The following is a 27,189-nucleotide window of genomic DNA, read 5'->3' as shown; positions in this document are numbered from 1 at the left end:
GCTTGAAGATATGATTCTGATTGAAAAACTACTAAATATATTGACACTGAATTGGTGAATTGGATCATTATTTTAATTTTCTGTATGGGTGTGTGTAATTCATGGCATGGTTTTGGATCTCATTAATTCCCCCATCCCCTCTTTCTTTCTTCCTGTCTCTAAATACAGGAAATACACCTTACTACCAAAAAGAGGCAGAAACAAACAGCTTGGCATATTCATTGGCAGTTACGAGAATGAGAGACGAGCATGCGATATTGTCATACGACATTTTGGAATGTGGTGAAAATAACGGCTATAGGGAGTAAATCGCATTGGCTGTTTTCCATTTGATCTGAACGATTCAAATGTCGTGTCAACCACAAATTACTCCCCACTCCAGCGTAGTGCAAATGATGAATTGCAAATAGACTTAAATAAGTTTGTCACTGAAATTGATAGAAATGCTCTCAAACCAAAAAAGAGACACAATAATTCATAAATTTAATTCAACGAGTCATAAAGTTAGACTTGCGCATGCGCCACGATTATAACCCTGTTTCCTCCTCACTATTCCATTGAATAACGATCATAGAGGTTTTGTCACTCTTAATGGACCAGGTAAGAAGTTGAAATATTGTTAGAGTCTTCCATGACGTCATAGTCCTTTTGTCCACTCAGACGACGGCATGGTCTAGCCACGCCCTCACACGTACCTGGAAGGGGTTGAAGTCGAAGGGACAGTTATCGCACACATCGCCAAAGTTATCGGTGTCGCTATCGTCCTGGTTTGCGTTGGCGTGCTTGGGGCAGTTGTCCATCATGTTGTCCCAGCCTGCATGTCAGAAAGTCGTCAACAGATGAAAAAAAAGTATGAAAAAATAATGCCTCCGGCACTCTTCGGCGGAGGCATAAAAAATGATCATGATAAGAATTAAGGGAAGGAAGGGAAGGGAAAGTGCAACAAACTCATGTTTTGCTCTCTGGTTTTAAAAGTCTCTAAAATCACGTCCACAATCTTTGCCAATAACAAGGGAAGCGAGTTGACAAAGTGCGCGCAAACAGTTACACACACACAAAAAAAATAAAACCAGAGGTCCTCACTGTAACCTCGTCTGGAACAAACAGTGTCTCACTAATGAGCGGAAATAAGCTACATCATCCATTCATTGATTTTTGGCGAAGGGCCACGACTTCTCTGAACGATATATCAGCAAGTGTTTACGATAATTAGCTGTCTAGGAGAGCAACACATGACAAAGGTAATCTCCGGTGACCTCAGGCGTCACTTACCGTCGTCGTCGATGTCGTCGTCGCATTCGTCACCATATTCGTCACCGTCAACATTTTCCTGCCGCTTGTTGGCATGTCGAGGGCAGTTGTCACAGGCGTTGCCGACGAGATCGCCGTCCTGATCCTCTTGCCAGCGGTTTGCCACCAGCGGACAGTTGTCCTGCGGAATGACGGGGACAGAGTGACGATGGGAGGTAAACGAGTTTCATTTCGAGGAGAAATAGAAAATTGATAGCTTAATGTGATAGCTTGTTGAGTCTTCATGAGTAGGATAACTTGGTTTCTGGCTCCCACTCAGCAAAGCAATTATTACTCCCTGACAAGAATTAGTACATTGACTCCTGAGAAGTCATTTCATTCTGAAGCTGGGGCGTCAATATATTGCCGTGTAAAACATGCTCACCGGCAGCAACGAGGTGTGTACTTACTATTCCACGAAGCTGTACATACAGTTTTACATTTACGTCTAATATATTCCTTGAGATCTTTTGCATGCACTCAGAAGACGCAGAAAAATGAATGATCATAAGACTGAGTATAAGTGAATTGGTCCAATCTGATTCAAACTGTGACCTTACCCTCTCGTCAATGATGCCGTCGTCGTCGTCATCATCGTCGCAAGCGTCTCCCTCTCCGTCCCCATCATTGTCCTCTTGACCGCTGTTTGGCACGCTTATGCAGTTGTCCTAGAATGTCGAGAAAGAAAGAGTAGAATGTAATCAGTCATGCGGGTCTGGAGACCTGCAAAATGTGGGTGATATTTCATGATTTGTAGTCCTGAATTTAGAGTCTGGTTATATTTCATGCCTTAGAGAGAGTGAGAGAGAGAGAGAGAGAAAGGGAGAAGGAGAGGGAAAGTATTGTAACATAATAAATGTAACTGCAGTGGGAATAAACGAAATGGAAGCAAGAATTAGAGCATTCGCTCTTCATCAATATCATACACATTTAACTAAAATCATTTTTCTAAATATGAATTGCAGCAGCGTTTCTTGATATCGATTGGCATCCCAAGTCCCCTGTTAGAGTGTATATAAAAGGTGGAGTTCTGAGATCTCAAACCTTTTTCCGCACCGTAACGACATGAGGAGAAAATGACGGTCACCGACTATGGATAGCCCTTACCTTCACACAGTGAACGTAGTCACCCATTCCAGAGCAGTCGAGATCGATGTCGGGTCGACCATCAAGATCGCTGTCGAGTCCGCAAGCGTAGCCATCCCCAGCGTATCCAGTTCGACACTGCAGATACGGCGGTAAGAAACAAGGAGAGAGAGAGAGAGAGAGAGGAAAACATGAAAATTACTTATCTGAATATCTCAATAGACAATTGTCGATTATCGTATTCCAGCAGTAAATATATTTCCTTCATTGCTGCATCGCTGTAGTAGAAGTAGTAGTAGTAGTAGAAGTAGTAGTAGTGGTACATGTAGTAGTAGTAGTAGTAGTAGTAGAAGTAGTAGTAGTAGTAGTAGTAGTAGTAGTAGTAGCAGTAGTAGTAGTAGTAGTAGTAGAAGTAGTAGTAGAAGTAGTAGTATCAGTAGTAGTAGTAGTAGTAGTAGTAGAGTAGAAGTTGTGAGATAAGTAGTAGAAGCACTATAGTAGTATAAGTAGAAGATGAAACAGTAGTAAGAAAAGTAGCAGTCCCTATGGTGGTCGTAGAAACAAAATATTATAATTGGATATAGCACTATTAATGGAGGTAACAATAGTAAAATAACAAGAACCAAATAAGAATATGAATTGCAGTGATAGAGATGGGGGTCATCGATGCTCAAATACACACACAATCTACACAGTAGGAACGTGGGGGCATGCAGCGCAAAATATCTTGTTATTCCCAGTCATACAAACAGGAACCACAGTTCTCTCAGAAGAGTGCGGCGCCGATTGTCCTATTTGTTATTTTCTCAGACGAGGTCATTTTCTTTTTCTTATTTTGACTCGCTTGTCCATGGGAATTCACCTTTTGAAAAAGATGACCTACAAATAGGTCAATATACTGTGGTATATATTCTGAAGTAAAAAAAAAATTGTGATAAACAGTCGCTTCGTTAGCATATCCGATTTCATTTGACGGTGAATCATATCATTCCGATTGTAAATGGCAAGGCAAAAAATGGTTGCTGTTTTATAATCTTAAAAAACTGAATTCAATGAAGAAAAAGAAAACTTTGAAAAAAAAAACACTCGCAAGTATGTAACATACAAACATGGAAACCAAGAACTATTGTTTGTCAAACAGTCTCCGCTCACCTATCGCAACGTTACAGTATTCTCTTCCCCTTTCATGCATTTTCCAGATTGAAAAAACAACATGCATGACGAAAAGAAAAAGTGAATACCGAGTAGCTATTGAACGAAATTATTTAAACATGCCGATTACAACATCAAATTGCTATCTTTGGGGATGAAAATAAGGATGCAATTCTTCTGTACTAGTGAGTATGTTTACATTGGAAGAAAACAAAGCCTGTTACGGTATATCGCTCTATCACAAAGAAATGAATTACTATTATAAACAAAACATGTGTTTTGTTTTCTTCTGTTGCAACATAGCTTGTTTTATGAGTGACTAGATAATTCTCGTCAAGTTTTCCAAAAGTACATAGCATTTTCTTTTCATGTCGTTTTCTCAAACTGCAACGTATGAAAACTCAATACACGCGCTACTAATACATCACATTGTAGTGTGCTTCAAGAGTTGTAAGGGCCGTCTACTGCTGGTATGAAGGTGACGTCAACACTGACGTCACAGCATGCCCATGCATTACAGTACAAAACGAGACATGTCTTCGCAGAAATAAAGTGGAAGGCAGTAGCTATTCCAGGGTACGACCAGGGAGGGGGAAAGAGACACCTTCCTGGTACGAGTTCTCCCCTCGGGATCGAGCCCTGTATGCGAGTACCACGAGAGCTCGTTCGTCGGAAGAGGGAGCGCTATCTTATACCTCACGATTCTTATCGACAGGTAGAAACTGACCGACGTGTTTGATCAAAATCTGCGTTTACAGAGTTTGTGGTTTTTATGACGGAAACCTGATGGGACAAGGAGGAAAAAAAAAAACATAATATACCAAGTCTGATTCAACCAAATGACGCAAAGGATCTGTTCCTTGTTCTTCAATTACCCAGTATCGTTTAAAGTTGATAAGGAGAATTTCTCAAACGAGTTATCACTCACACCATCAGTGTCACGCAGAAAGGGTTTTACACTTCACCTAATGGGCCTGATATACACTCATTCATTCTATGTTCTTTACACCAACAACCTTTTATCTAAAACATACTGAACATGACATATGTAATAAGGATTTATATATTCACGCTCCATCCAAATATTTTAACACACACTTTTCTATTAAATATACTCTGAACGCTGTTCATACCCAAACACAACATCATTCTGGAATCTACGTAGACAGACAGACAGACAAGACAGATAAAGCCCACAGACAGACAAATAGACACACACACATACAACCACACACGACATTTCCTTACATATATCAAAAGCCATTCATAACGCTTTGTAAGATCACACATCGCTTCTCCGTCGTCCTACTCCCGACGAAGAAGCCCTCGTACTGAGATAATTTCTTATTGAGAGAAAGAAGAGAGGGAAAGAAAGAGACTGAGCGGGGAAAAAACCTACATCAAAAACCCGTGTGCACCTCAAATTCAATTGGCGTATCCCTGACCCCTTGCGGCAACCTACCCTACAGCTATGGTCACGAAATGTGAGGACTCCGAACAGACATATCAGCGGGTCATTATCGTGCAAGCTAACGAATGCCCAGAGGCGGCACGCACGATTGAACGACACCCTGCCGTGAGAATAAGAAGTATTTAAGTCAGTTTTTTTTTCTTACTTTTATATGAAAACAAAAGTGTACCCAGCGTATTATCAAAGATTGGCGGGAAAGGGCGCTGTTCATCTCACTTCTCACTACACAGAGATAATCTTGAGAAGTGGGTGATTGTTTTCAAATTCCTACTTCGTAATACTTCTGATCAGCGCGGAGATGCCGTCATATTGAATTATCTCAAATACCCCACGACTGTCAGCGCGGGCGGTAGTCAGAGCAAAAGAAAAAAAAAGAATACAATAAAAAAGAAACGATTGACAGATGACTTGTCGCGTCCTGCTTTGAAGTTCTCGCCATCTTTCAGATGTCATAGCTCACATTGCAGAAGGCTTTCTCGTTCGAGAAGTGCCTAAAGAAGGCGGTATCATCAATGGCGAAAAACAAACAAACAAACAAAAAAATACACAAAACACAGAGCCGTTATCCATTTCACCTTGGCACTGGCGCTATTCAATAGATTAGTAAAAAAACCATGAAATACCTTTCATATTGACAAATAAATTTTCTGAAAGCTGATAGTGTTACTGTTGCTTAACATTAAGTTAAAAGTCATACATACTACTCCCCCTCCCTTACATTATGTAGATTTAAAAAATGAAGACGAAAAAAGGGTAGTTTTGGGGTTCTTAGGTGACTTTCAACAAACCACTCATGCTACTCTGTTTGTTTGTTTTTTCGATATTCTCTTTCAGCCATTTCAACACCAATTTTCATCAAACAAACTTCTTAATTCCTCTTAGGATTGTATGCTCTTTAATATTTCATGTAAGTGGTTTCTAATCATCTCACAAAAAGTTAAAACCTGAATCACCACCTCATCCAAAGCTATACCACCCCTTTAATGGTGGTTTGGGTAGGTACAATAGAAATATGACCAGAAAACCCCAGAGTGCTAAATTGTCATTATTTCCTCTTCCTGCTGGCAGTCAATGCTTTTTGGTGTCCAATGCAATAACGCACTCAGGTATACTACCGATGACACATGTCATGATCCATTATAACGCCGATGGTGAAAAGAAATAATAAAACAGAGGGAGGGATGGCATGCTGTATAAACGAGCATCATGTACCCCAGAGAGGTGGGAGAGCCCCTCCCTGATGTACCTGTAAAAGGAACTTTTTGACATTGCCACCCATCGAGCTGGAGGAATTCTGATATTGTTGACAGATTTAGACGGGGCTCCCGCGCACGGAATTTGGTCTCTTTTGTCTACTTTTTTCCAGCGCTGACGACATGAGCCTCAACCACGGGCAAGAGCAGAGCGCGGGGGCCGAGCGAAGTTCACGTGCCGATGGAATGTGAAAATGTTGTTTTATTATCGCAGACTTCTCTACGCAAACAAGTGACCGAGATCAGCAGAAATTTCATGATCTGATGATGTTGAATTGAAGTTAGTCACCAGGGGCAGAAAGTCTTCGTGGAAAATTGCGGAAGAAGTGACAAACTAAAATCATTGACATGAATTTGACGTGTGACCCTTTCTAGAGTTATTACTTCAAAGCGGCTTCAGCTCGGAAATCATAACCCTGTGCATGAGCAACATATCATCAGCTGATGGCTAGATATCAGAAAATATGACTAGACTAAAAACGTCATAAAAACCCTCCTCTTGAAATATGAAATAAAGAAGAGGAAGAAGGAAGATGGAGAGGGGGGCGTTAAGGGGCGGAGAAGAAATGGAGACATGCACACTAAATAGAATACGAATGAGGGGCGGACGAGAAAAGTGAAAAAAAAAGAAGAAAGCAACTAAAGAATAGGGACATGATGACGTGTCGAACAAATTGAAAGTAGGAGAAAACAAAAGAAGGACAAAGTAGAAGATAATTATAGACAGAGGGAATTGAGAGGCCTGAGGATGAGGGAAGATGGGAGTACACTGAGAACAGAGAAAGAAGCAGAAGACACAAATGCACCAAAGAATGATGAGAAAAGGGTACAGACAACGACAACGTCGTTGTCTTGTCCTCATTGTCTGAATAGGACCATGGACCATAAGACTATATGTGAACAGAATACGGGTGATAAGGTGGCATACCGCCTTTGTAATTTACTCTAAATCTTGCTCAGTTTCTGAAGAAGCACAGCAACTTGCATCCGTGTGTTTCCTCCATGTATATGTTATGCTCTGATCTAAAATCGCAGCAGAGGAGCTCGCAGATAACGGTAGAAAAGAAGTTAACACCCATTACAGGCACGACACGTGCACTCACAACGCCTTCATTTCAACACAAGCTCGTACAGACACGTAACCCTTGTTCGAATAATGGAGAAGAAAATGAAATATATATTTCATCCAAGTATCTCGTTTATGAAAGAGGGGTGGGGAGGGAGGAAAGACACTCAATATAATCAGTCACAGGAGGGAAGTATCATTACTTCCTTGGTCACAGCAACAAGTAGTAACATGAGTTCTTAACATACCCGACATCCATACTGCGGCTGACTGTATGGCCCAAAGAACGTGCACTTCGCATCTGCGGCGCAGTTGTGCGTTCCTTCCGTGCAAGGGTTGATAGGAATACATTGCTGTGGAGGGAAAGAGAGATATTTCAGAAGAAGTCTCAAGGTTAGATATACTCTATATGTCACGTAACCCATGCAAACATACATATACAAGGCTAATAACAGTCATACATGATTTGTATTTGATTTGTTGTCCTGAAACCAAGAAATGATCATAATCAAATTAACCTTCTGTGAGACGAATAGAAGATGTTGTCATGGTGACGATGAGCCCCCCCCCCCCCCCCCCCACCCTTAAAGAAATGTCATGGCATCCAGCGTGAACTGAACAGGCGTAGATGTCGGAAATGAGTTTCATCACGAGGGAAATTTGAAATCGTCATGCACAATAAACAAACTCTCACCAGGGTCATTACGAAAACTGATGTTACCGACGACAAAGAAAAAAGATTAAATTATTTCAATCGAACTTAAGCAGACTCGTTCATAATATTAAAAAAAGGATATGTTTGCTGGAGGTATAGGAGCCAATATGCGAGTAAAAACACTATTATGCTGAATGAGAGAAGTGGGTGCTTCAGGACATTCACCCTACAGTCTTTATGTATCCATTCAGCAGGAATTCTTCGTCTTCCTGAAAAGTTTCTGTTACTCCGATCAAGACGTCAAACCGAAGGATAAATCCCTTCAAAACGCTTCGTGTTTTCGTTTCATCCATTCCATCGAATGGTCATTCTACGACAGCACTTCACAAACATTTGATTGCTGCTAGCAAAACACACGTGCAGCCCAAGGACAACAAACAAGTGCAGTTTGATGCCCTTTTTAAATGCCGAGGACGCAAGACTGCGAAATCTATCAGGGCAAGTCTCGGCTGGAGACAACCGCGGCCGGCCGGTGCCAAACGTACGTGACCTTTGACCTTTAAGACGAGCTGTCCTTCGAAATAAGGAAAATATGAAACATAGCAGCTCGAATAGACCTTCAATCGCACACCTGTATTCTAACTATATTCGCCAATACCTCCAGACTAAAAACTGCCCGTAAATAAGGGGGGACGTCGTCACCTTCTCAAATGTTGGCGATTTTCTTCCCGGTGCAAACTTCAGGGAAACGGCTTCTCCACGATTCCTTACACATTTCCACTTCCTAAGTCGAGGTGTACAGCTATAACGACATACTTGACCCCCCCCCCTTCCCCTTTCCTTTCTTACCTGACCTCTCCATTCCTGTCACCAAACTATCTTTGCATGGCGACACCCATCTACATTATGCCAGGATCCCATACTTGAAATAATTCCTATGGAATCTTCCCCATTTATCGCATCTAAATCCAGAGACGGATAAGTCAGTGGTGACAGGGACGTATTTTCCCTGAAGATGCAGCGGTCGTACCAAATGTTGCAAACAATACTATGACACTTAGCAGCAGAACCAAGGTGTGATCCGATGAAAGAAAACTTAAATAATGGTAGGATTGGGATTTTTGCGATAGCAATTAATCGGAGCTCATCGATGTTCTTCATCGGATCCGATTACATGCAATGATGGCAATTCACATTTGTCGTTATCACACTAACTAAGTGCTGCCTGATCGTCTTCTCAACGTGGGACGATGTAAGCTGGTGGATTATCTAAGGTCGATTTTTTTTCCTCCCCCGTGGGAATATCCGGACATGTGTTCAGTCCGATCAAAGCGGTGACGAAACATTAACGTGACTTTGATGTCGTTGGACTACAGTCACCACCACTTGGAGGGTTTATTTGTGCAGCACTGGCTCCATCAGGGACGAGGATGTTATTCACAACGGCGAACTACTTTCCAAAGAGCGGGAGTAGTACACGTGGAATGTGGGTCAAGAAGCTTATTTGTCTTCCTCTCCTTTTTCTTCAATAAATGTGACAAAATGAATAAGTGTCTGGAGAAAATATAGCAGTATCTAGGTCATTTTGCGTAAACAGCCAAGCCACTCACTTATTGCCACCTACATGTAGTCAATGATATTCTTCAAACAGAAAAACATTAACCCAAATGTTTCATCAAAAAGTAAGCTTATCGATCTAAATAAACAGTGCTGAAACATGGCTTTATAGAAGATAAATATATTATGTTACAAATAAAGAAAACAGTAAGGAGAAGGGTAATGAACTTGAGCCTTGGGCAATGGGGAACATTTCCGGACCACGGCTAAGATCGTCGCGGATGGTGATGGTGACTAAAGGTGCGACAGCCCGAAAAGTAAACAGATGTAACTGGGCGTGTAACATGAAGCGTCTCAAGGGGGCGCGATTTCCCCTTCTGGACTTCAAGAGTAGAAAGGTCATGGGCACCGCTGACTGTCATCGGGCGCTTCGTTGCAGCTCCGCCCAGCTCTTCTCCAACCATTTTTTTGGCAACCGTGAACCATTTTCCTGCTGAACCCTTCCTCCTGCACCTCCCTCCCTCCCTCCCCTCCCCCTCTCTCTATCTATAATCTCCCTCTCCTCCTTTCTACTCAACCCCTAACGTTTTTCTTCTTCACGTGCTCAAACATCACGTTCACTCAATTCCCTAGATAACTACTATCGCTTGGTTTCGCTTATGGAATTAAAAAAAAGAAAAAAAAAGGGATTTTCGGTGCCAACCTTCTTTCTATTTCCCGCCTAAGGACATTAATCTTTTTGTAAATGTCTTAGACATCATAAAACCACATTACTTAACTTTTTCCCTCTTCATGCATACCAAACAAACATTTCGCCCGTGCCCCCCTCATTCACCCCTACAAGGTCCAGAAGGCCAATACGGCCCACTCGTATTGATTCCCTTGATACTCATGTTTCTCCTTCTTTCTCATCAAACTCATTTGGCATTCCAGTCACTGACAATCGCTACGATGACATGAGCTTTCCCCCCCCCCCCGTACCAATGAAAGAAAAATTGCTGAGTAAGTGTAAATGATCATGATTTCAACGAGAATATTTTTCACGGGCATTTTGATAGGGAAAAAAAATCACTACCAACTGGATTCAAAGTTTGCGAGAAATCTTCGTCCTTGTCAAGTGTCACTGCTATCGACACTGCTATAGATCATATTGCATGATAACGTTTGGTTGTGAACCCTTTATAGGAGAGGGCATGTTTAGAGATAGACATCTACAAAGAGTTATTGCCTGCCACAAAATGTTGCGACCTTTTTGCTCTTCTATCGCTCAAAAATGAATAACACACAACAGCTTTCAGTTGCTATCACTCCTATATGCTGACACCATCTGCTGCATTTTTTGGATTTTGGAGTACTCGTCATTTAATTTAGACGTCAAGTATCTCTGCTTTACTCTAGAGATACATTCAATTATCTTTTTTTCTCCTTCTTCTTCTTATAGATAACAAGAAATGTTACCATCTTTGAACAAAAAAAAACAAACTCAGAATGTCTGCAATCATGGATGGAAACACAAAAAGCCAAGGATATCTGCTTAGGCAAACCAACATTACAACATTACAACATCGAAAAACAGTACGTGCATGCCTATTCACGTTGGTTTAATTCACACTATTATCACGTCTATAAAAACATGATATCGAAAGCCGATCTGCAGAAGGCCGGTATAATGGCCAGGGTTCATTCTTACCTGCCTATACCTGCTGGCGTGGAAGATACCAATTCCATTGGGCTGGTTGCCACGGTAACCCGCCGGACACTCCAGACATGAGTAGCCGGGTACACGGTTGACGCATCGATGCTGTCCGTCGTAGTTAAAGCAGGTGTTGTAAACTTCTTGGCACTGCAAAAGGGGTGAAAGGCAAGAAAAACAAACACATAAGAGTACATGAAAGCACCTGAAAATACCTGTCTCATCTTTGGAATGAAAATAGACGTTTATCGGGCGGGCATCTCCATAGTTTCTCTGTCAAATTTGATGGTGTTTGCTTTCGCTAATCCTGCTACGTCATTGCTCATTCCTTTGCCCGTTTTTCAATACTTTCTAACAGTGGGCGCTATAATGTGGCCCAACTCTTTTTCTTGGAATGCTCAGGCATGTCTTACGAGGAGCGACAGTTGGTGGGTGGCTTACAGCTCTGATTTCGTTGTGGTTTGAAAAAAAAATGCCCTGAGTCATCTTAAAATTTTTAGAATAACAACTAATGCCTGCATGTTGCGGTATAGCTGCTGATGCCTGTTGTGGTATAGCTGCTGTAAATCACGTATGCAGCGGCGCACAATATTGCTACCCGTATCTTGGATAGGTTGCAAACTTACTAGCATCACACTCCATGTCACAGTGCATTCAAACGCATAAACAAACACACACACACGCACACACGTATACACCAACGACTGCTTTTAGTACTGTCATGAAATATCAACAGCAATACACGAGTTGTTATTCAATATGGATTATACCAAGCATGAAGAACAACAATTCTTTCATACGTACAACTCCAAAAATAACGAGCATTAGACCTGCGACGTTAATGTTCTCGACTTGCCTCCTTCCGGTTCCGGGTTGGACAATGGAAACAGCTGTCTCGGGCATGTGTAGAACAACATTCTTTTGTTGCCTAATAGCGGCGTCTCTTCCCATAGCAGACCTACAGCTTGCCATTACACAACAGCAAGATATGGGATGAATAATTTGTCTGAAAGGTCGCTTACCTCGTTCACGTCATGGCAAATTTGACCGTCCCCGCGGTAGCCAACTGGACATGGCCCACACTCGAACACGCCTTCGTCTGAACTTCTGCAGTCTACACCCTCGAAGCAGGGGCTTGACAGGCATCCGTCTGAAAGAACATTATTTCCCGCGTAAAGATTTACGGGATTTGATTTGATCCGACGCCCTCCGTTCTTACGGTTCAAGACGGAGACTGTTGGTACCTGAAGTATACTTTACAATATAGGCCAAAAGTTCATTGAGGCAAGGGGCTTCAGAAGCTCCCTGATTGAAGACAGACTGCATCAAAACAACAATTGATGGAATTAACTGGATTCTTTAACAACATCTTTGACAGGGGAACAAGTTGAATGAATTGATTGTGGGTAAGCCTGGATGAAGACAAGGCATTTGAAGAAAAGGTCTTTGATGCGCAAACCCTTTTCTGACGCGACAATATGCTGTTAATGAAGTATCGTAGCACAATCAATTCGGTTTTTTTTTTTACTTTATTTAAATTTTGCTATATACTCTATATGCGATGAAGGAAAGTGAGAATTATCATATGCGTATTCTTATGAAAATAATCTTTAAAAGCAATTTGTTTGTGTTGGGTAAGGGGCAATTTCATATCATAAGAGTTCATTTACCAAATCCTGACATTGGTTGCCATGTAAAGTCATGAATTCCCCCCCCCCTTTTTTTTTTCAAGCTAACACAAAGCAGTTTGCAACAGCAGAGTAACAACCATGTGTTGGGGGGGGGGGGGTGGAACTAATGGTCTGTTTACAAGATTCACAAGAACATTGATGTGGATGGAACCTGGGCACATTTTGCAACGATTCAGTTTTTAAAATTAACAACCGCACACTTATGACCTTAACAAATCCTTGCTAAAATCCTATGCGAGCGTCGAACGAGCTTCATTTTACTCGTTGCTCAATTTGCAATTTGCGAGACCGGTTCCAGTTCTTAACAAAGCGCTGGCAAACACTGATTCCTATTTCCTGGTTTACACAGCTGGCAGTACTCTCTGCTTTTCTTTTTTGTTTAATTATTTTCTCTTATTTTACCTTTTTTCCGTCATCCAGGACAGACTTTGCGTCAATATCAAGAGTTAACATAATCAAAAATACGTACACCCCCACCACAAAAAAAAAGAAGGAAAAAAAAAGAAGGAAAAAGTGTCTACAATGCAGACAAACAGGATCAAGCAATATTTTCATTTCAGCGACACTATGATGAACACGTGCATCCGATCTGTGTTGGGGCAAAATAAGGTAGGCACGTTCCTTTTGTGTATGTTTTCCATGAAGTTGAATTATTCCTCGCGCCAAATCACAAAAGAGAAGCTACCATCAAGCGATGTTCTGTAATCATTGGCAATGAAGTGAGTGAACACTCCTCCCTCCTCGTCTATGAAGTGCTTACTGCTATGTGTGTAAGTTTCTGACAAGTGTTCTTTCGTATAATAGGCTACTTTAATACATCACTGTTATGAGACACGCAATGTGAAAATATCTATGCACATTGTATTTCTTTTGATATATGTATTATACATCACATCACAAACTAAGGAAGGAGAAGATAGGAAGGAGAGGGGAGATGAAAGGAAGGAGAGGAAAAAAAGCAGAAGGAGAAGAAGAACGCTAAAGGAAAAGCAGAGAAGGAAAAGTGGGGAAGTTGGACTCACCAATTGGGCACGGTTTCTCATTGCACATCTGTTCCTGACGTGAGATGCCAGTGCAGTTCCTGCCGCCGTGGGCCGGTGCGGGACTGTCGCAGAAGCGGAATCTTTCCTGTCGGCCGCCGTCGCAAGAATGGGTACAGGCCGTCCAGAGTGACCACTCACCCCAGGCACCGTCCACTGCAATGTGAAAGCAAAGGGGACTGTCAATGACCTATGTAATTAGAAAATGATAGAGGACGTCTTTTACGGTTGCACCCAGTACTTCGTCGATGTAAAGTATCCTCAGGAGAAAAGTATAGGTTGTAATGACGACGCTTATGAATGCGATTTTTTTTTATGTCCATACTAATCAAGGTTGGATTTTGATAGACTGTCGAAAATTAAGAGGTGAATTGGGCATACTTGAATACGAAGGTATGACATTTACTTCTCTTTCATACTTCATTCCATTCCATAATATTTTAGTTTATTGGATACTTTTGTTTTTACTGTAGTTTTCCCCACCTCGTTTGAAATACGCCAAATCATAAATCCGAAAGTGTGAAGAGGTCCGGATAAAACATATCCAAACAAGTTTAAATTGATAAACAGACGATGTAAGTCAGAGAAGTAGAATTAAAAGAGTGTTTATTCTACAAGTTGAACCCAATTCAATCGGAAGTCCGGTAAAGATCTGTAACAACATACTCCAGCGATTGCAGGATTCTACAACCAATTATTATGCTTACGATGATATCCTTATCCTGGTCTACAGACAGAGATTTGGTTAGTTAGGGAAGGAAGGGAAGAATTTCCGAAATCCTGAGGCAAAACATTTGATATCCCCCGAGGAAATTGTGTCCAGAAAATGGTTAAAGACCAGATCAATGTCTGATCACATTTACACCTCAACTGTGTGCCAAGCAGCCAGCAACTGACGGCTTCAAACCCTGGCACTGGTGGCGTCCCAAGGAGCGGACCGACTGCACGTGCAGTCAATCTCGTTTACGATCATCCGCAGGTCGTGACTAGATTACAGTTTACCATTAATTCGTGCATAGCCACAACAATAGAAGCCGAGAACGGAAGACAATCACGGTTGATGCCACGTTGAGTACGGGCCAACTCGTGTCTGCCGTAATACCTTATCATTTATGGGTTTTCTCTCGTTGATATTGTGGTTTTTTATTGCTAAATTCCGCCCAAACTGTCTGTACGTGAGTAGGATACGACAGAAACTATTTCCCCTCAATAAGCAGACAATCACGCATTGTGCACGTGGGAAATATAGTCAATTTATTCAACCGTTAACGTCCCCTTCCTTTGGCGCATTTTGGAAATCTCTCAAGGGATTTCAATGATGATAATATATATGTTTGTTGGAAAAAAAAAGATAACATTGTAATGAGGGGCAATTAGACAATTAGTTTTGGTGTGGACAGGTCTTAGAGATAGGTAATTTCCCCAACATAAACTTTCAAAAATGACATGACGCGTTACTCTCTTTATAGCACATGGGAACTGGAGGGGTAACTGCTCAATTTCAAGAAGGGGTAGCAGTTTACTTCAAAACTTTGACAGACGAGACGGTACGTAGATGCCTGACGTAAATTTCTTATGTCGGGGAAGATCCGATGACTTCTTTTTAAAGAAAGGCTAATCTGATTGGGAAATTCCTCTTCCGCAAAGAGATTAAGGGGACAGGTTTTGTCCAGAAATTTTCGAAAACAGGATGGATATCCCAATGTTTGATGTCTCAAAGACTTGACGATACACAGGTAACGCAGGGGCATAACTTAATGAGCCAGTTGTGTCTTCGCATTTGGCAAAGTCAAGAGTGTGCGCTCCTTGAAATCCCCGAATAGCCCTGGAAAGGTGCCTGTTTTGTGATTTCAATTAAGAAAAAAAAACACACACACACACACACGCACACACACACACACACACTCAACTAACCAAACATATCCTTTTCATCACTTTCACTGATGTGCAAGCGATCTGTAGGTCTGACTTTTGTCCATATGTAAGTGATCTTGACATACTCAATGATCTCTAAGCATCGCACAGTTGACGATTCGTTCTTTCAAACACAATTACTCCTTCTCTTTTTCGGTACTCCCATTGCAACCTATACGGATCATTTTATGCTCTTATGGACCCTCGTGGCTCATAAAGACTTCGACGACTAAGGGCGGTGAGTTGGCTCAGTCGGTAGCGCGTCTGCCTCACGATCCTAAGGACCCGGGTTCGAACCCGAGTCTGGACTGACCATTGTTGTGTGTAAACATGCCGTCCCTTCTAGCATGAGGCAAATACTCTGTCCCTCGCATAGAACATAAAATGGAGGTTCCGTGTATTGAGAGAGTCACAACTCATGCCGTAAAAGATCCCGCTTCATTCATTCATCGCAAAGAGCAGGGTGTTTAACCCGGTGAAGTGGTCCCACCTCATATCCAACTGGACCCCCATGGAAAACCAGCTGAGCGTAGCTGAATATGAGCTATCCAGCCATCTTCTCAGATGGAAATGAACGAACAAACATAAACAAACAAACAAACAAACGACAGACAATCGTTATTTTTGTTAAAGAGTCGTCCTCACCACGAGGAGCTCTCACACACACTGGATAAGAGACCCAACGTAGCTCATCGCCTAACGAATCTGGCAAGTGCTCGAGTTTTCCTTCGACTAAACAATGAAACGAGGCCTTGAAGAGCTAAGCGATCGAAATATAGTTACAAAATGAATATAAGATCATGTAATTATGCACCTACATACACAAAGATGAAACTGGATTTGATAGTTGTAAAACTTGTCAATCCAGAGAAGGATTCAAGTTAAACTTTAGAAACACGCTATCATTGCGCGGTTGTAACATACAGTTGGAATTTGACGCATATTCCCTAGAACTTATACAAGTGTGCTCATACCTTTAATTTCTGAATGCGCACTATGTTGTTTTGTATGGTCTCAATTTTTCCTAACTGCTGAGGTAGTAGATGTAGGATAACAGATTGGATTTGATTACCCAGAGTTACGACTGCTTAAAACAAACCCACGAGTGCCGACTGCAAGGAGTGGGCAGACAAAACTTGGTGGACTATAATTCACGATTTCTGTGGGTATATCAGTCATTTCCATCCAAGGGTATGGGCCACTTTCGTTGACAGGATCAGTTATCCTCAAGGAAGCCCGTGCATTTACTCCCAGACGAGTACAGTTTGTACCAAGGAGGCAGCGTTCTGAAAGATTTGGCCTGAATTCTCAGAAATGTTGACCCTTGCTTAAAGATTGAAATGTTGTTCGCAGATGAAAATTGTTTGCACTTCTAAATATAACAAGAGACCCGCGGGTCTAGCGCTCACCTGAGTATCGCAAGTTCACCTTTCACGCAGTCACTAATCTAAATCATCCCCCAAGAGGGGCACCCCTGGATCTCCTATGAACAAACTTGAAACTACAGTCATTAATGTACTCACTCATAGTATTATCTTAGCTCTATAACTTCTGATTCTAGAGAAGATTTTTAAAGATTCCTTCATTTTGAAGGTTTGGGCCCCCCTTGGGGCCCCCTGGGTGGGGCATGGTGCCCATTTGAACAAATTGAGATCCTAACCCCCTAGGAATGCTACCTGCCAAGTTTGGTGAAAATGGGTCATGGGGTTCTCAAGAAGAAGATAAAAATGTACAATTTAGGCCCTATTAGGACCCCACCTCACCCCCTCCCCTGGGTCCCAAGGGAGGCACCCCTGATTCTGCCATGAACAAACTTGAAACTGCAGTCATCAATGTACAAACTCATAGTATTAACTTAGCTCTATCACTTCTGGTTCTAGAGAAGAAACTTTTGACAGATTCCTTAATTTTGGGGCGTTTGGGCCCCCTGGGGGCCCCCTGGGTGGGGCATGGTGCCCATTTTAACAAATTGAGTTCCTAACCCCCTATGGATGCTACCTGCCAAGTTTGGTGAAAATGGGTCATGGATTCTCAAGAAGAAGATGAAAATGTACAATTTAGGCCCCTTTAGAACCCCTCCCCACCGCCCTCCCCTGGGTCCCAAGGGGGGAACCCCTGATTCTGCCATGAACAAACTTGAAACTACAATCATCAATGTACTAACCCATAGTACTAACTTAGCTCTATCACTTCTGGTTCTAGAGAAGAAGATTTTGACAGATTCCTTAATTTTGGGGGGTTTGGGCCCCCCTGGGGGCCCCCTGGGTGGGGCATGGTGCCCATTTTAACAAATTGAGTTCCTAACCCCTAGGGATGCTACCTGCCAAGTTTGATGAAAATCAGTCTTGGGGTTTTCAAGAAGAAGATGAAAATAAAATGTAAAAAGTTTACGCACGACGCACGACGCACGACGCACGACGCACGACGCACGACGGACGCCGGACGAAGGGCGATCGAAAGGAGATTCTTGATGAACTAATACGTGTTGCTCTGAGTTCTTAACTCACCGCATAAGTTCATTTAATTTCACTGGAGATAGGCACTGTGAAAAACACAAAGAATCTTTCCCTATATGGGTGATGCCAGTAGGCATGCGTCGGGTGATGAAAAGGCCCCGCCCTTCGAATTTGCTATCACGTGTCACGTGATTACAAGGATGCGGGGATTAAAGGATGAATACACACACATACACACACCTTCACACACACACGCACATACACACACTGATTGCGGATGCAGGCCCCTAGACATCACAAATGATATGCCAAGACTTGATGCGGGCGCAACATCCGTTGTCCTTTCGATACATCCTACCCTTTGAGTCTAGAGGAAGTTGTCCCCACACACTATTCACCGCCGATGTCTGGGTGATTAGGCAGTGAAAAAGGTCCCTGCTTACTGTTACTTGACTTTGTTACTTTTTTTATTCAGTCTAACTTTCCATGCTAGCGCACACTCATGCGAATTAGCAACCTCCTAGGAACCCATGTCTTAACGTTAGACGAATGCACGACTGTTTCGATGTCATCACTCTAGTGCACATTCAATGAGTAAGCTAGTTTAACTTTTTTCTTCTTCTTCTGCGTTCTCGTCTGCTCCTTCCGTCTTCGAATATTATCACCTTCTGCGACTATAGTATAAAAGTTTGTATCACAAGATGACATTGCTTTTACGGCAGTCACTACTGTATTATCCCTACCATGATGTCTACTACCAGCGTGACTACTTGTATTTCACAACAGAGTACTTCTGCTGGCTGTGCAGCAATACCAATACAATTCTCATTTCATACATGCCATTATCAGCAACAGGTGTACTGTTAAATGAATAAATACAAACAACAAAATAAGAACAACAACAACAACAACAACAAGAAAGAACAAATTGTCATTCTGCCCTGCTTAGAACCGGAAAAGGAGTAGGAATGAACAAAAGCAACGCCAGTTGTGCTGCTTCTTACCTGGGCAAGGTTCCCTCTGACACAGTCTCTCTTCCCGTCCAGCTCCGAAGGCCTCGCCCAGACAACGTGCTCCGCCGTTCTGCGGGGGCGGCGAGTTGCAGGATCGCACACGGGTCTCCGTGCCGACACCGCACGTGATCGTACAGGCCCACGGCGTCCAGTTGCTCCAGCCGCCGTCGACCACAGCTGCAAAGAGAAGACACGTCGTATTTGGTCGAGGTTTTGGTACAGTGTATCACTTGTGATCGCGATCAGTCACGTATCATCCGGAGACTTATACAACAAAGGGACTTTATTCACACACTCATATCATATAAGTAGGCCTACATTATGACGCACATGCAAATATGACTTACACAGTAAATATACTTTTTCTTGTGTCGGCAAAACTTTAGAAGTAGAATGGTGAGAGCCTTTCAGTTTCAGAATCTTTTCACTCTTTCACCTTCTCTTCTCTCTCATCACACCTTCCCATCCCGCCTCTTCCTTCCTCACTATCTGTCTCTCTCTGGAGCATTGTGAATGTTTACATTCCGCATTCTGATGGCATTAGTCATTTTGAGGGAGAGAGAAAAAAAGATCATTTTCCGGCAGCGGTCCAGGGGGTTGCCATGAAGCCACGCCTCACTGTTTCGAGGTCCGTCAACATTATTTTGTCAGGTTTTAAAGCAAGTCCATCGCTGGGAGATTCGCAGTAACTTTGTGAGTCATTGTCTCGATACAAATGCATAAAGCAAAAGGGGATGGGGGTATGGGACACACCATCAAAAAAAAAAAAAAAAAGAGGGGAAAAAAGGACAGTCACAGCATCCCGGTCATGAGATTTACGTCTACCACTCATAAGTTTGTAATAATTTCATAGTGCGGAATCTCAGCACGTAGCTAGGAGGATCTGGCCCGGCGGGCTTGGATGAGCTGCGGCGTGTCACGCGAGGAATGCTATGCACAATTTCACTTCTCATCCCCTCCAACAGAGAGGAATATATAGACACACTGTGAAAACCGTTCGGATGCGCCAAGGGTCAGATCCATGGCGACCCGCAGCGCATCGTGTGGCGCGAAGGAGTAGGGTTGGGGATGGATAGTCTCATTTAGGTCGTCTGTACGATTCACCATCTTTTTGTTTTTAATACGTTTGAGTCTGATTTCATCTGTCACGTTGTCTTGCTGCTACAAATAAGTCTTGTCGGTCCGGAAGTTCGTCATCTACGCACTCTCATTCATGCCTTCAATATCCCCTCCATAGTCTGTCCCTTGCAATCTGCAATATTTTCTGCAGAAGCGCTGTATACTTTGATTATCACATTAAATATGCAGTATTGCACTGAACTATACTATTTGCACATCTATCCCTGCACTATTAAGTAGCTAACCGACATGAGGTAAGTTAGAGATTTTGATTCGCTCGGGCATTTCCTCTGCATATTACTTAAACTGCATAACCCTTTAACGCACGTTATGCGCTTCCCATTGTCCTTCATTCTCCCCTCCTTCTCTCTCTCCCTCTCTCTCTCTCTGCCTGTCTGTCTGCCTGTCTGTCTGTCTGTCTGTACGCTCCGTCCTCTGAAGTCACTTTTCTATCTTCATAAACTACAATATTTTAGTTCTCTTTCCTTTTATTTCGCTCTCACTTTCCATCTCTTTATATCTCTCTGTCCAACTCTAGTCGTCAACGCTCTCCCTCCTTGTTTTCGCCGTACCAAACTTCTTCCTTTCGAGGCAGCTGGTGGCGCCCCATAAACAGAGCTGCCGCTGATGGATGTGTTTATGGAGTACTTACATATTCGCCCTAATTCTTCTCTCAGAAGTGTCGTATCAGTGAGAGAATATACGACTTGTGGAAACACGTGCGAGTCATTTCGACTCTCTGATCCATAAACCGATACTGAGAACATGTTTGCGATTGGACTACGTATAAGTTAACAGTAAATGTTTTGATGAACACCTTGGAAGTTGATATCAAATGGGAAAGTGGAGCACATAACACACACTATTGTTTAACCCACACATCAATAATCGCATCCGGTGTCGATTTCCAGCAAAAGGCAAAAAACGTGGCTGCATGCCATGAAACCCAATCAACACAAGAAAACAGTGGAGACGAGAATTCAACCAGGGAGGTGGCCTCCCTGATTCAACCAATCTCTGAATGTAAACGAATGTTTACCCGCTTTTCCTGACCGGTAGCCAAGAAGCCCTAGGCAAAATTCACCGAACCAAGGTTTAGTTAAAGTAATGCACGTGTAGGCGCATGTGATTGATTATACATCTAGTGGAATGTTGGGTAAAGTATATATAGTTACTTAACATACACAACTTGCTTTGCACAGCTCCCAGCAAGGAGGATAAAAATAACTCATTGTACAGCAGGATTACCAATGTTCTCAACAACAACAACAACAAATATATATATACATGATTCACAACAGTAGTTCAATATGAAAACTCCGTGAGAGACGTATTAAACTTGACGAATTTTCGCCCATAGGGCTTTGTCAATTTAGACTTGACAAAGCCCTATGGGCGAAAATTCGTCAAAGCTACATCTCTCACGGAGTTTTCATATTGAACTACTGTTATGAATCAATACTTTCTTGGACTCCGGAGCAGAAACCTATTGCTGTTATATACACATATATATATGTATACATATATAATATATGAAATCTCAACTCATCCAACATGAAGTTAAACATCGCACATAGTAATGTAATATCATCACTGAACTATGCATGTCAGCAGACGATACGACGTGTGCAAGCAAAAATGGTAGAACTTACTAACGCATGGGTCCCTTATACAGTTCCTGGTCTGCACGCTTGGACCGTTACAGGGGTACCTGGTCCTGTCGCATGATCGCCCCCTCTTCTCCGTTCCAGTGCCACATGTCAGCGAGCAGGAGGTCCATTCTGTCCACTCACTCCAGCCCTGGTCTTCATCTGTAGCAAGGACAAGTCAAACATGTCTTTGTTTTTTTCTTCAGAGATAATTATTACCGACAACCATTTCAACTCGATCTGACAGTCCGAGATTCTCCGACAAGGAGACTTTTACGGCAAAAACCCCTTTTGTATATTCAACGATGTCGGCCCTTTCATTGCACGGTTTCAAATGTCTACATAAAGAGAGTCACACGATAACTTTACTTTATAATGACTTTGGTTACTATGGCAACGGCTACAAATGATAAAAGCTGATTGGTTATTGACCACCTGTTCTCTTGATCGCTGTAGCAATGACTTTACATGGTATAAACACTGCATGAGCAGTCATTGTAATAATGTTGTTTGAGATTAGACCTCTACACAATATCTTAAGGTGATTGTAGAAACAATCAATTCTACATAAGAATGATCGAGTAACTTATCAACGACTATAGCGACAACACAAGGGTTACTCTCTTTCGGCTATAATAACAAAGGCAAAGGGTGGAAGGCTTAATGGTTTACTCAATTTGCAAGTTCCAAACTGAACTGTATACCAGTGCTGTCTTAGAACGTAGGGTAGTCTGCGAAAAATACACGAGACAAACTGAACGAGATTTATATCACCATGAAATTACTGTGGACTAACATAGGGCATCAATGAAGTAATGGTATTCGGCACTTACTTCCCTATTAGGCTTTCATGTCATCTGCATAGAGCCAAACGTATATGAACTAAAGATAAAGTACATCTTATGTATCACTGCCAGATGCTGCGATCTAGGCACCCATGCGTCATCAAACTTCACGCTCTGAAAATTACGGCGAAATTGAGGTAGCCTTCAAATGCTTGCGGTTGCAGAACTTGTCGGGATGAGAGCAATTTATTTGGAAATCATGTGTGACTAATCAGTGTCAAATCGGGTTTTTTTCCCCATTGCTGAGATGAAAAAAGATCATTACCATCCCCACCGTCTTGCCACAAACCGATTTGACCGTTTTAGAGCTTACACGACCACATTTATCATCACACAATGTCAAAGTATGCGTAGTCTCGCTATAACGAATTCTTTCCATACTAACTCGTCAAGGATGGGATTTAAATAGTACTATGTCAATGATAAGTCTTTACGTTGATTTTGTACATGTCATTGCCTGGGAGTTACGAGGGGTGAGTCATACGAAGTTAAAACTATGTTTACAGTAGACTAGTCTTCAAATGTTGCCTCGTGGAGGACACATTCCAAGCAACATTCAACCCAAGACTTATCACGCAAATAGAAAATCCAAGATATTTACTCAATCGTTCTCAAACGGTGCCTGAAGATTCTGAGACAGTCTGACAGAAGTAAATGCAAGACATGCCATACAAAATTATGTTCGCCACTCTGACATGGAAAGAATTGGCAAGAAATTATGAGGAAAGTGGTTATTAGTTGGTGCGTGATATGAGAGAAATAATTATTAATGGAGGTATGCGTCGGTTGCTTACCGGGGCATTGCGGGCAACACTCGCCGGGTTTGATGACGGGATTCTGACAAGTCTGTGGCTGGCATTCGATGAGACGGCAAGTGACGGAGGGGGCCTGTCAAGACCAAAAATGGAAGAAAAAAAAGACAAGAGTTAAAAAGATATTCGTACAATTATCACTTGACGACCACAAAGATCAATTCATGGTGATGAGGAGTCCCCCTATCGGAAATGATTAGACTAGCGGTTTGGAAAAGCCCCCACAAGTGATTAAGCTCACTAGGAAGTAGTTAATATAAATGTCATTATTTTTATTTTCAAGCGGGGCTAGAAACATTTATTTTTTCAGGCACATCACATGCATGATGCACTGTTAAGATTTCCTCTCTTTCTGTGCAGGTATGTGTTGTCACAACAATGTGACGCGTGACAAATTCAGCAGAGATAAAAAGGCGCCTAAAGTTGGTTTTCGCTGCTACTCACGTTGCATTCACAGGTCGTGCAGGCATCGTCTTTCCACTGCTCAAAATTCTGCCTGATCTGGTTTTTGTAGAAGCATCCATCCAGCCAAGGCGGTGTCTGGCTCGGTATCCGGTTATCCTGCGCGAAGGAATGCAAGAGATATTATTATGACGTCGAGCTATATATGTGGCAGATTTATGTTCAAAGCACCACCGTGTAGGTTGATACTAAAATCTGTACGCAGAGAGACCGACTCTTTTACGAGCGAATTTTCAGTGTACGCACGTCCCAAATGAACGCAAATAACATTATGTTTTTGTGGAAAAATGAATTATGGGTTTTTTCATTGGCAACAAAGAAGAGTCCCCTCTCTAAAAGCTACGATGGTGCTCTACCGAAGATTTTTTTTTTTTATTCAACTTAGTGAGTTAGAGATAAAATATCCGCTTGAACTTTGTGGTCGGTAAAACACTACTGTTCTCAGCAGCACACTCAGAGACATCAGCATTATAGAGAGGGTGAAGGATCACAAAATTTCAATCATTTTGTTCTCTTTTTATTTTGGTCTAAATGTATCCCCGTTGCTAGTATACCCGAAAACAAAGTCTTGCTTCATAGGTTTGTTATTGGTAAAAGTCATAGACGCATGTATTGTTCACGCCACCTACAACTCATGCAAATGAATTCTTCAAGCATTGCTTGTCGTACGCACGTAACCTCTTACATTCTCTATAGCGTGCAAAACAAGCTTCGGCTACTCATGGTCTTCAAACCCCCCCCCCCCCCCCCCCCAAAAAAAAAAAAAAAAAAAAAAAGTAAAGAGAGGGAGAGTGAGAGAAGGAAATTTCTTGAAACCTGCTAACGATTACAATGATCCTTCGATTGTTGTCGCTTACGTAATGGATGACACATTTTGACATAAGCCCAGACACCTGCCTGTTATGTACATTTGTGTCTGTGTGGAGGGAAATGTGTCAAGAACAAACACAAAGTTTCACCCACTGATTACGAGAATTGGGTGAGCCTTGTGTAAAGGCTACGAAGTGTACCGTGTTTCGGAGACAATAGATTAAGAAAATGTTTAAAGACTTTTTTTTCCATTTTGCTAGCAACGATCGAAACGTACTGGACTACACAGTGTGTTTTTACAAATTTAATGTTAACATATGGACCCCGAAGGTTAGATTAATAATGCGCATGTTCCAAAAGGTGATTAATTTCTGAATCATTGCATCTGATCTAATGAATATGTCGGAACCCAATCTTGCATACAACTCGACCACGTATATTGTGTATAAAGCATTGCAGCTGTTGCCTTTACAGAGAGGTTTCCTTACTATTTCCGTCATCCGGGTGAGAATATTTTCTTGTCCTTGCGAGAGAACATCCACTACAGCCTGTAGGTTGGAGACCTGTTCGCATGTCATACTGCACTGCCCGTTTTGATTGAGTTGGTTGTTGATTCCAGGCAGATCCGGTTGATAAGGTGGGTACACGGGCAGGCGATCGCCGATGAGACCGTCGTTGAGCAGGCCGTCGACCATGTCAGGGTTGACGGAAGGTCGGAGTTTGTCAACTCGCCCGGACCGGCTTGGACGGGCGGGGAGTGTTCGTGGCCGTTGAAGCCGATGGCGACTCGGGCACCGATGGCACCTTCGACGGCAGCTGGCCCTGGGAAGGTGGCACGACCTCGGGCTGGGACGGAGGATGCTGGGGACCTCTTCCATTGGAGGAAGTGGGCCAACGCCCACGTGGATAGGCGGGACATTTTCATCTCCTGGAGGGAGAAAGATGAGATACGTCATTCACTGTTACCATAGCAATCGTGTGGTGAGATGGAACGCACAAACTTACATTAGAGAAACGAAACGTTTCCATAAGCACAAAAACCCATAAAATCCGAGTATAGAAGTGAATGGTATTTTGATACTGAAAGGTAACGGTATCTCTGCACACAGACAAAAACTGAAGCATATTTACATTTAAAAGTCATAGACGATAGATATTGACTGTCGATAATTCAGATCCGAATAGAGACACTGTATCCTCATCAGCCACATTCAATACAATATCGGAAAAAAATATGTATGTATTCGAGTGCTGCGACTCCCAGCTATGGCATTGCCAGCCATTAAGCATACCTTGTCGAAAAGACCTTAGAAAGACAGCCCCCCCCCCCCCCCCCCCGCCATTAAGCGTAAAGCATCGAAAGCAATGCGTTAAACACTTTTCGCGCATCCTACAAAAACAGGATTATTACATTCAGCAGGCATTCCACTAGTCAACAAAGAACAGGTATTAATGCTTTGATAGTAGTTGTATATGTGTGGTCTCCCTCTTTAGGTCCTAATGATAGATTAGCCAGATAAGTGTGGATCTTAATTGTGGTATTCACTTCCAACCGTCCTAAAAGATAGCAATTGAAATCATTCTACAATGTTGCGCCACCACTGGATGCTCCTAAACCAAACGTGTATAATGCAGTCTCTCTGTGAAATCGTCACTGCATCCTCCTGTCAAAATAAAAAATTAGCCAGGAGAAAATTGTCCATCTAATCGAATAATTGCCGCACAAATCGCGAAAAATTGATGATAATTATATGTGACAGTGCACCTCAAAACAAACAAAAAGTCGCCAGACATGAATTTTTAGTTAAGACCATATTCTGAAAGAGCAGACTTTAAGCTTTAAAATGATGTATAACTCAAATCAAATGGACTCTCCTAACCTATCTAAATATTGGAAAGAAATGACAAACTCAGGAAAAGTGTGAACTGAGAAAAGAGGCTCTGAAGTACAGTGTCCATTCAAGCGCTTAATCTTTACCAAACCGTGCTGGCTGTGCGATGAATGGGACAAAAAACAGGAAGTAAACCACCAGAGTAACAACAATGAAGGGATTATCAGATTAAATTGAAATTAAGCATGCCTCATTAACACATTCTGTCCATAATTAATGCCAACTTTTAAAGCAGTGGCACTATTTTTTCAAAAGTTATTAGA

The 27,189-nt window shown here is 42.2% G+C and overlaps 1 protein-coding gene across 1 annotated transcript in view; it reads right to left on the bottom strand.

Moving 5' to 3' along the window:
- Positions 1–27,189, bottom strand: part of LOC139716489 (thrombospondin-2-like) — a 70,933-nt gene that overhangs the window by 10,762 nt on the left and 32,982 nt on the right. The window contains exons 5-17 of the mRNA XM_071628034.1: positions 25,523–25,962; positions 24,207–24,323; positions 23,745–23,838; positions 22,109–22,267; positions 19,329–19,514; positions 13,937–14,110; positions 12,246–12,373; positions 11,221–11,373; positions 7,567–7,671; positions 2,398–2,514; positions 1,851–1,958; positions 1,273–1,432; positions 696–814 (exon numbers count right to left, since the gene is read on the bottom strand). Of these exons, the coding sequence (XP_071484135.1) occupies positions 696–814; positions 1,273–1,432; positions 1,851–1,958; positions 2,398–2,514; positions 7,567–7,671; positions 11,221–11,373; positions 12,246–12,373; positions 13,937–14,110; positions 19,329–19,514; positions 22,109–22,267; positions 23,745–23,838; positions 24,207–24,323; positions 25,523–25,962 (2,060 nt within the window). The remainder of the gene's footprint in view (positions 1–695; positions 815–1,272; positions 1,433–1,850; positions 1,959–2,397; positions 2,515–7,566; positions 7,672–11,220; positions 11,374–12,245; positions 12,374–13,936; positions 14,111–19,328; positions 19,515–22,108; positions 22,268–23,744; positions 23,839–24,206; positions 24,324–25,522; positions 25,963–27,189) is intronic.

Source organism: Diadema antillarum, unplaced genomic scaffold, assembly GCF_040938485.1.
Source record: "Diadema antillarum isolate AM-2024a unplaced genomic scaffold, OU_Dant_1.0 scf00000007, whole genome shotgun sequence".
Lineage (NCBI taxonomy): Eukaryota > Metazoa > Echinodermata > Echinoidea > Diadematoida > Diadematidae > Diadema > Diadema antillarum.
The sequence above is the reverse complement of the archived record's forward strand: the minus strand, read 5'-3'. Positions and strand labels throughout refer to the sequence as shown.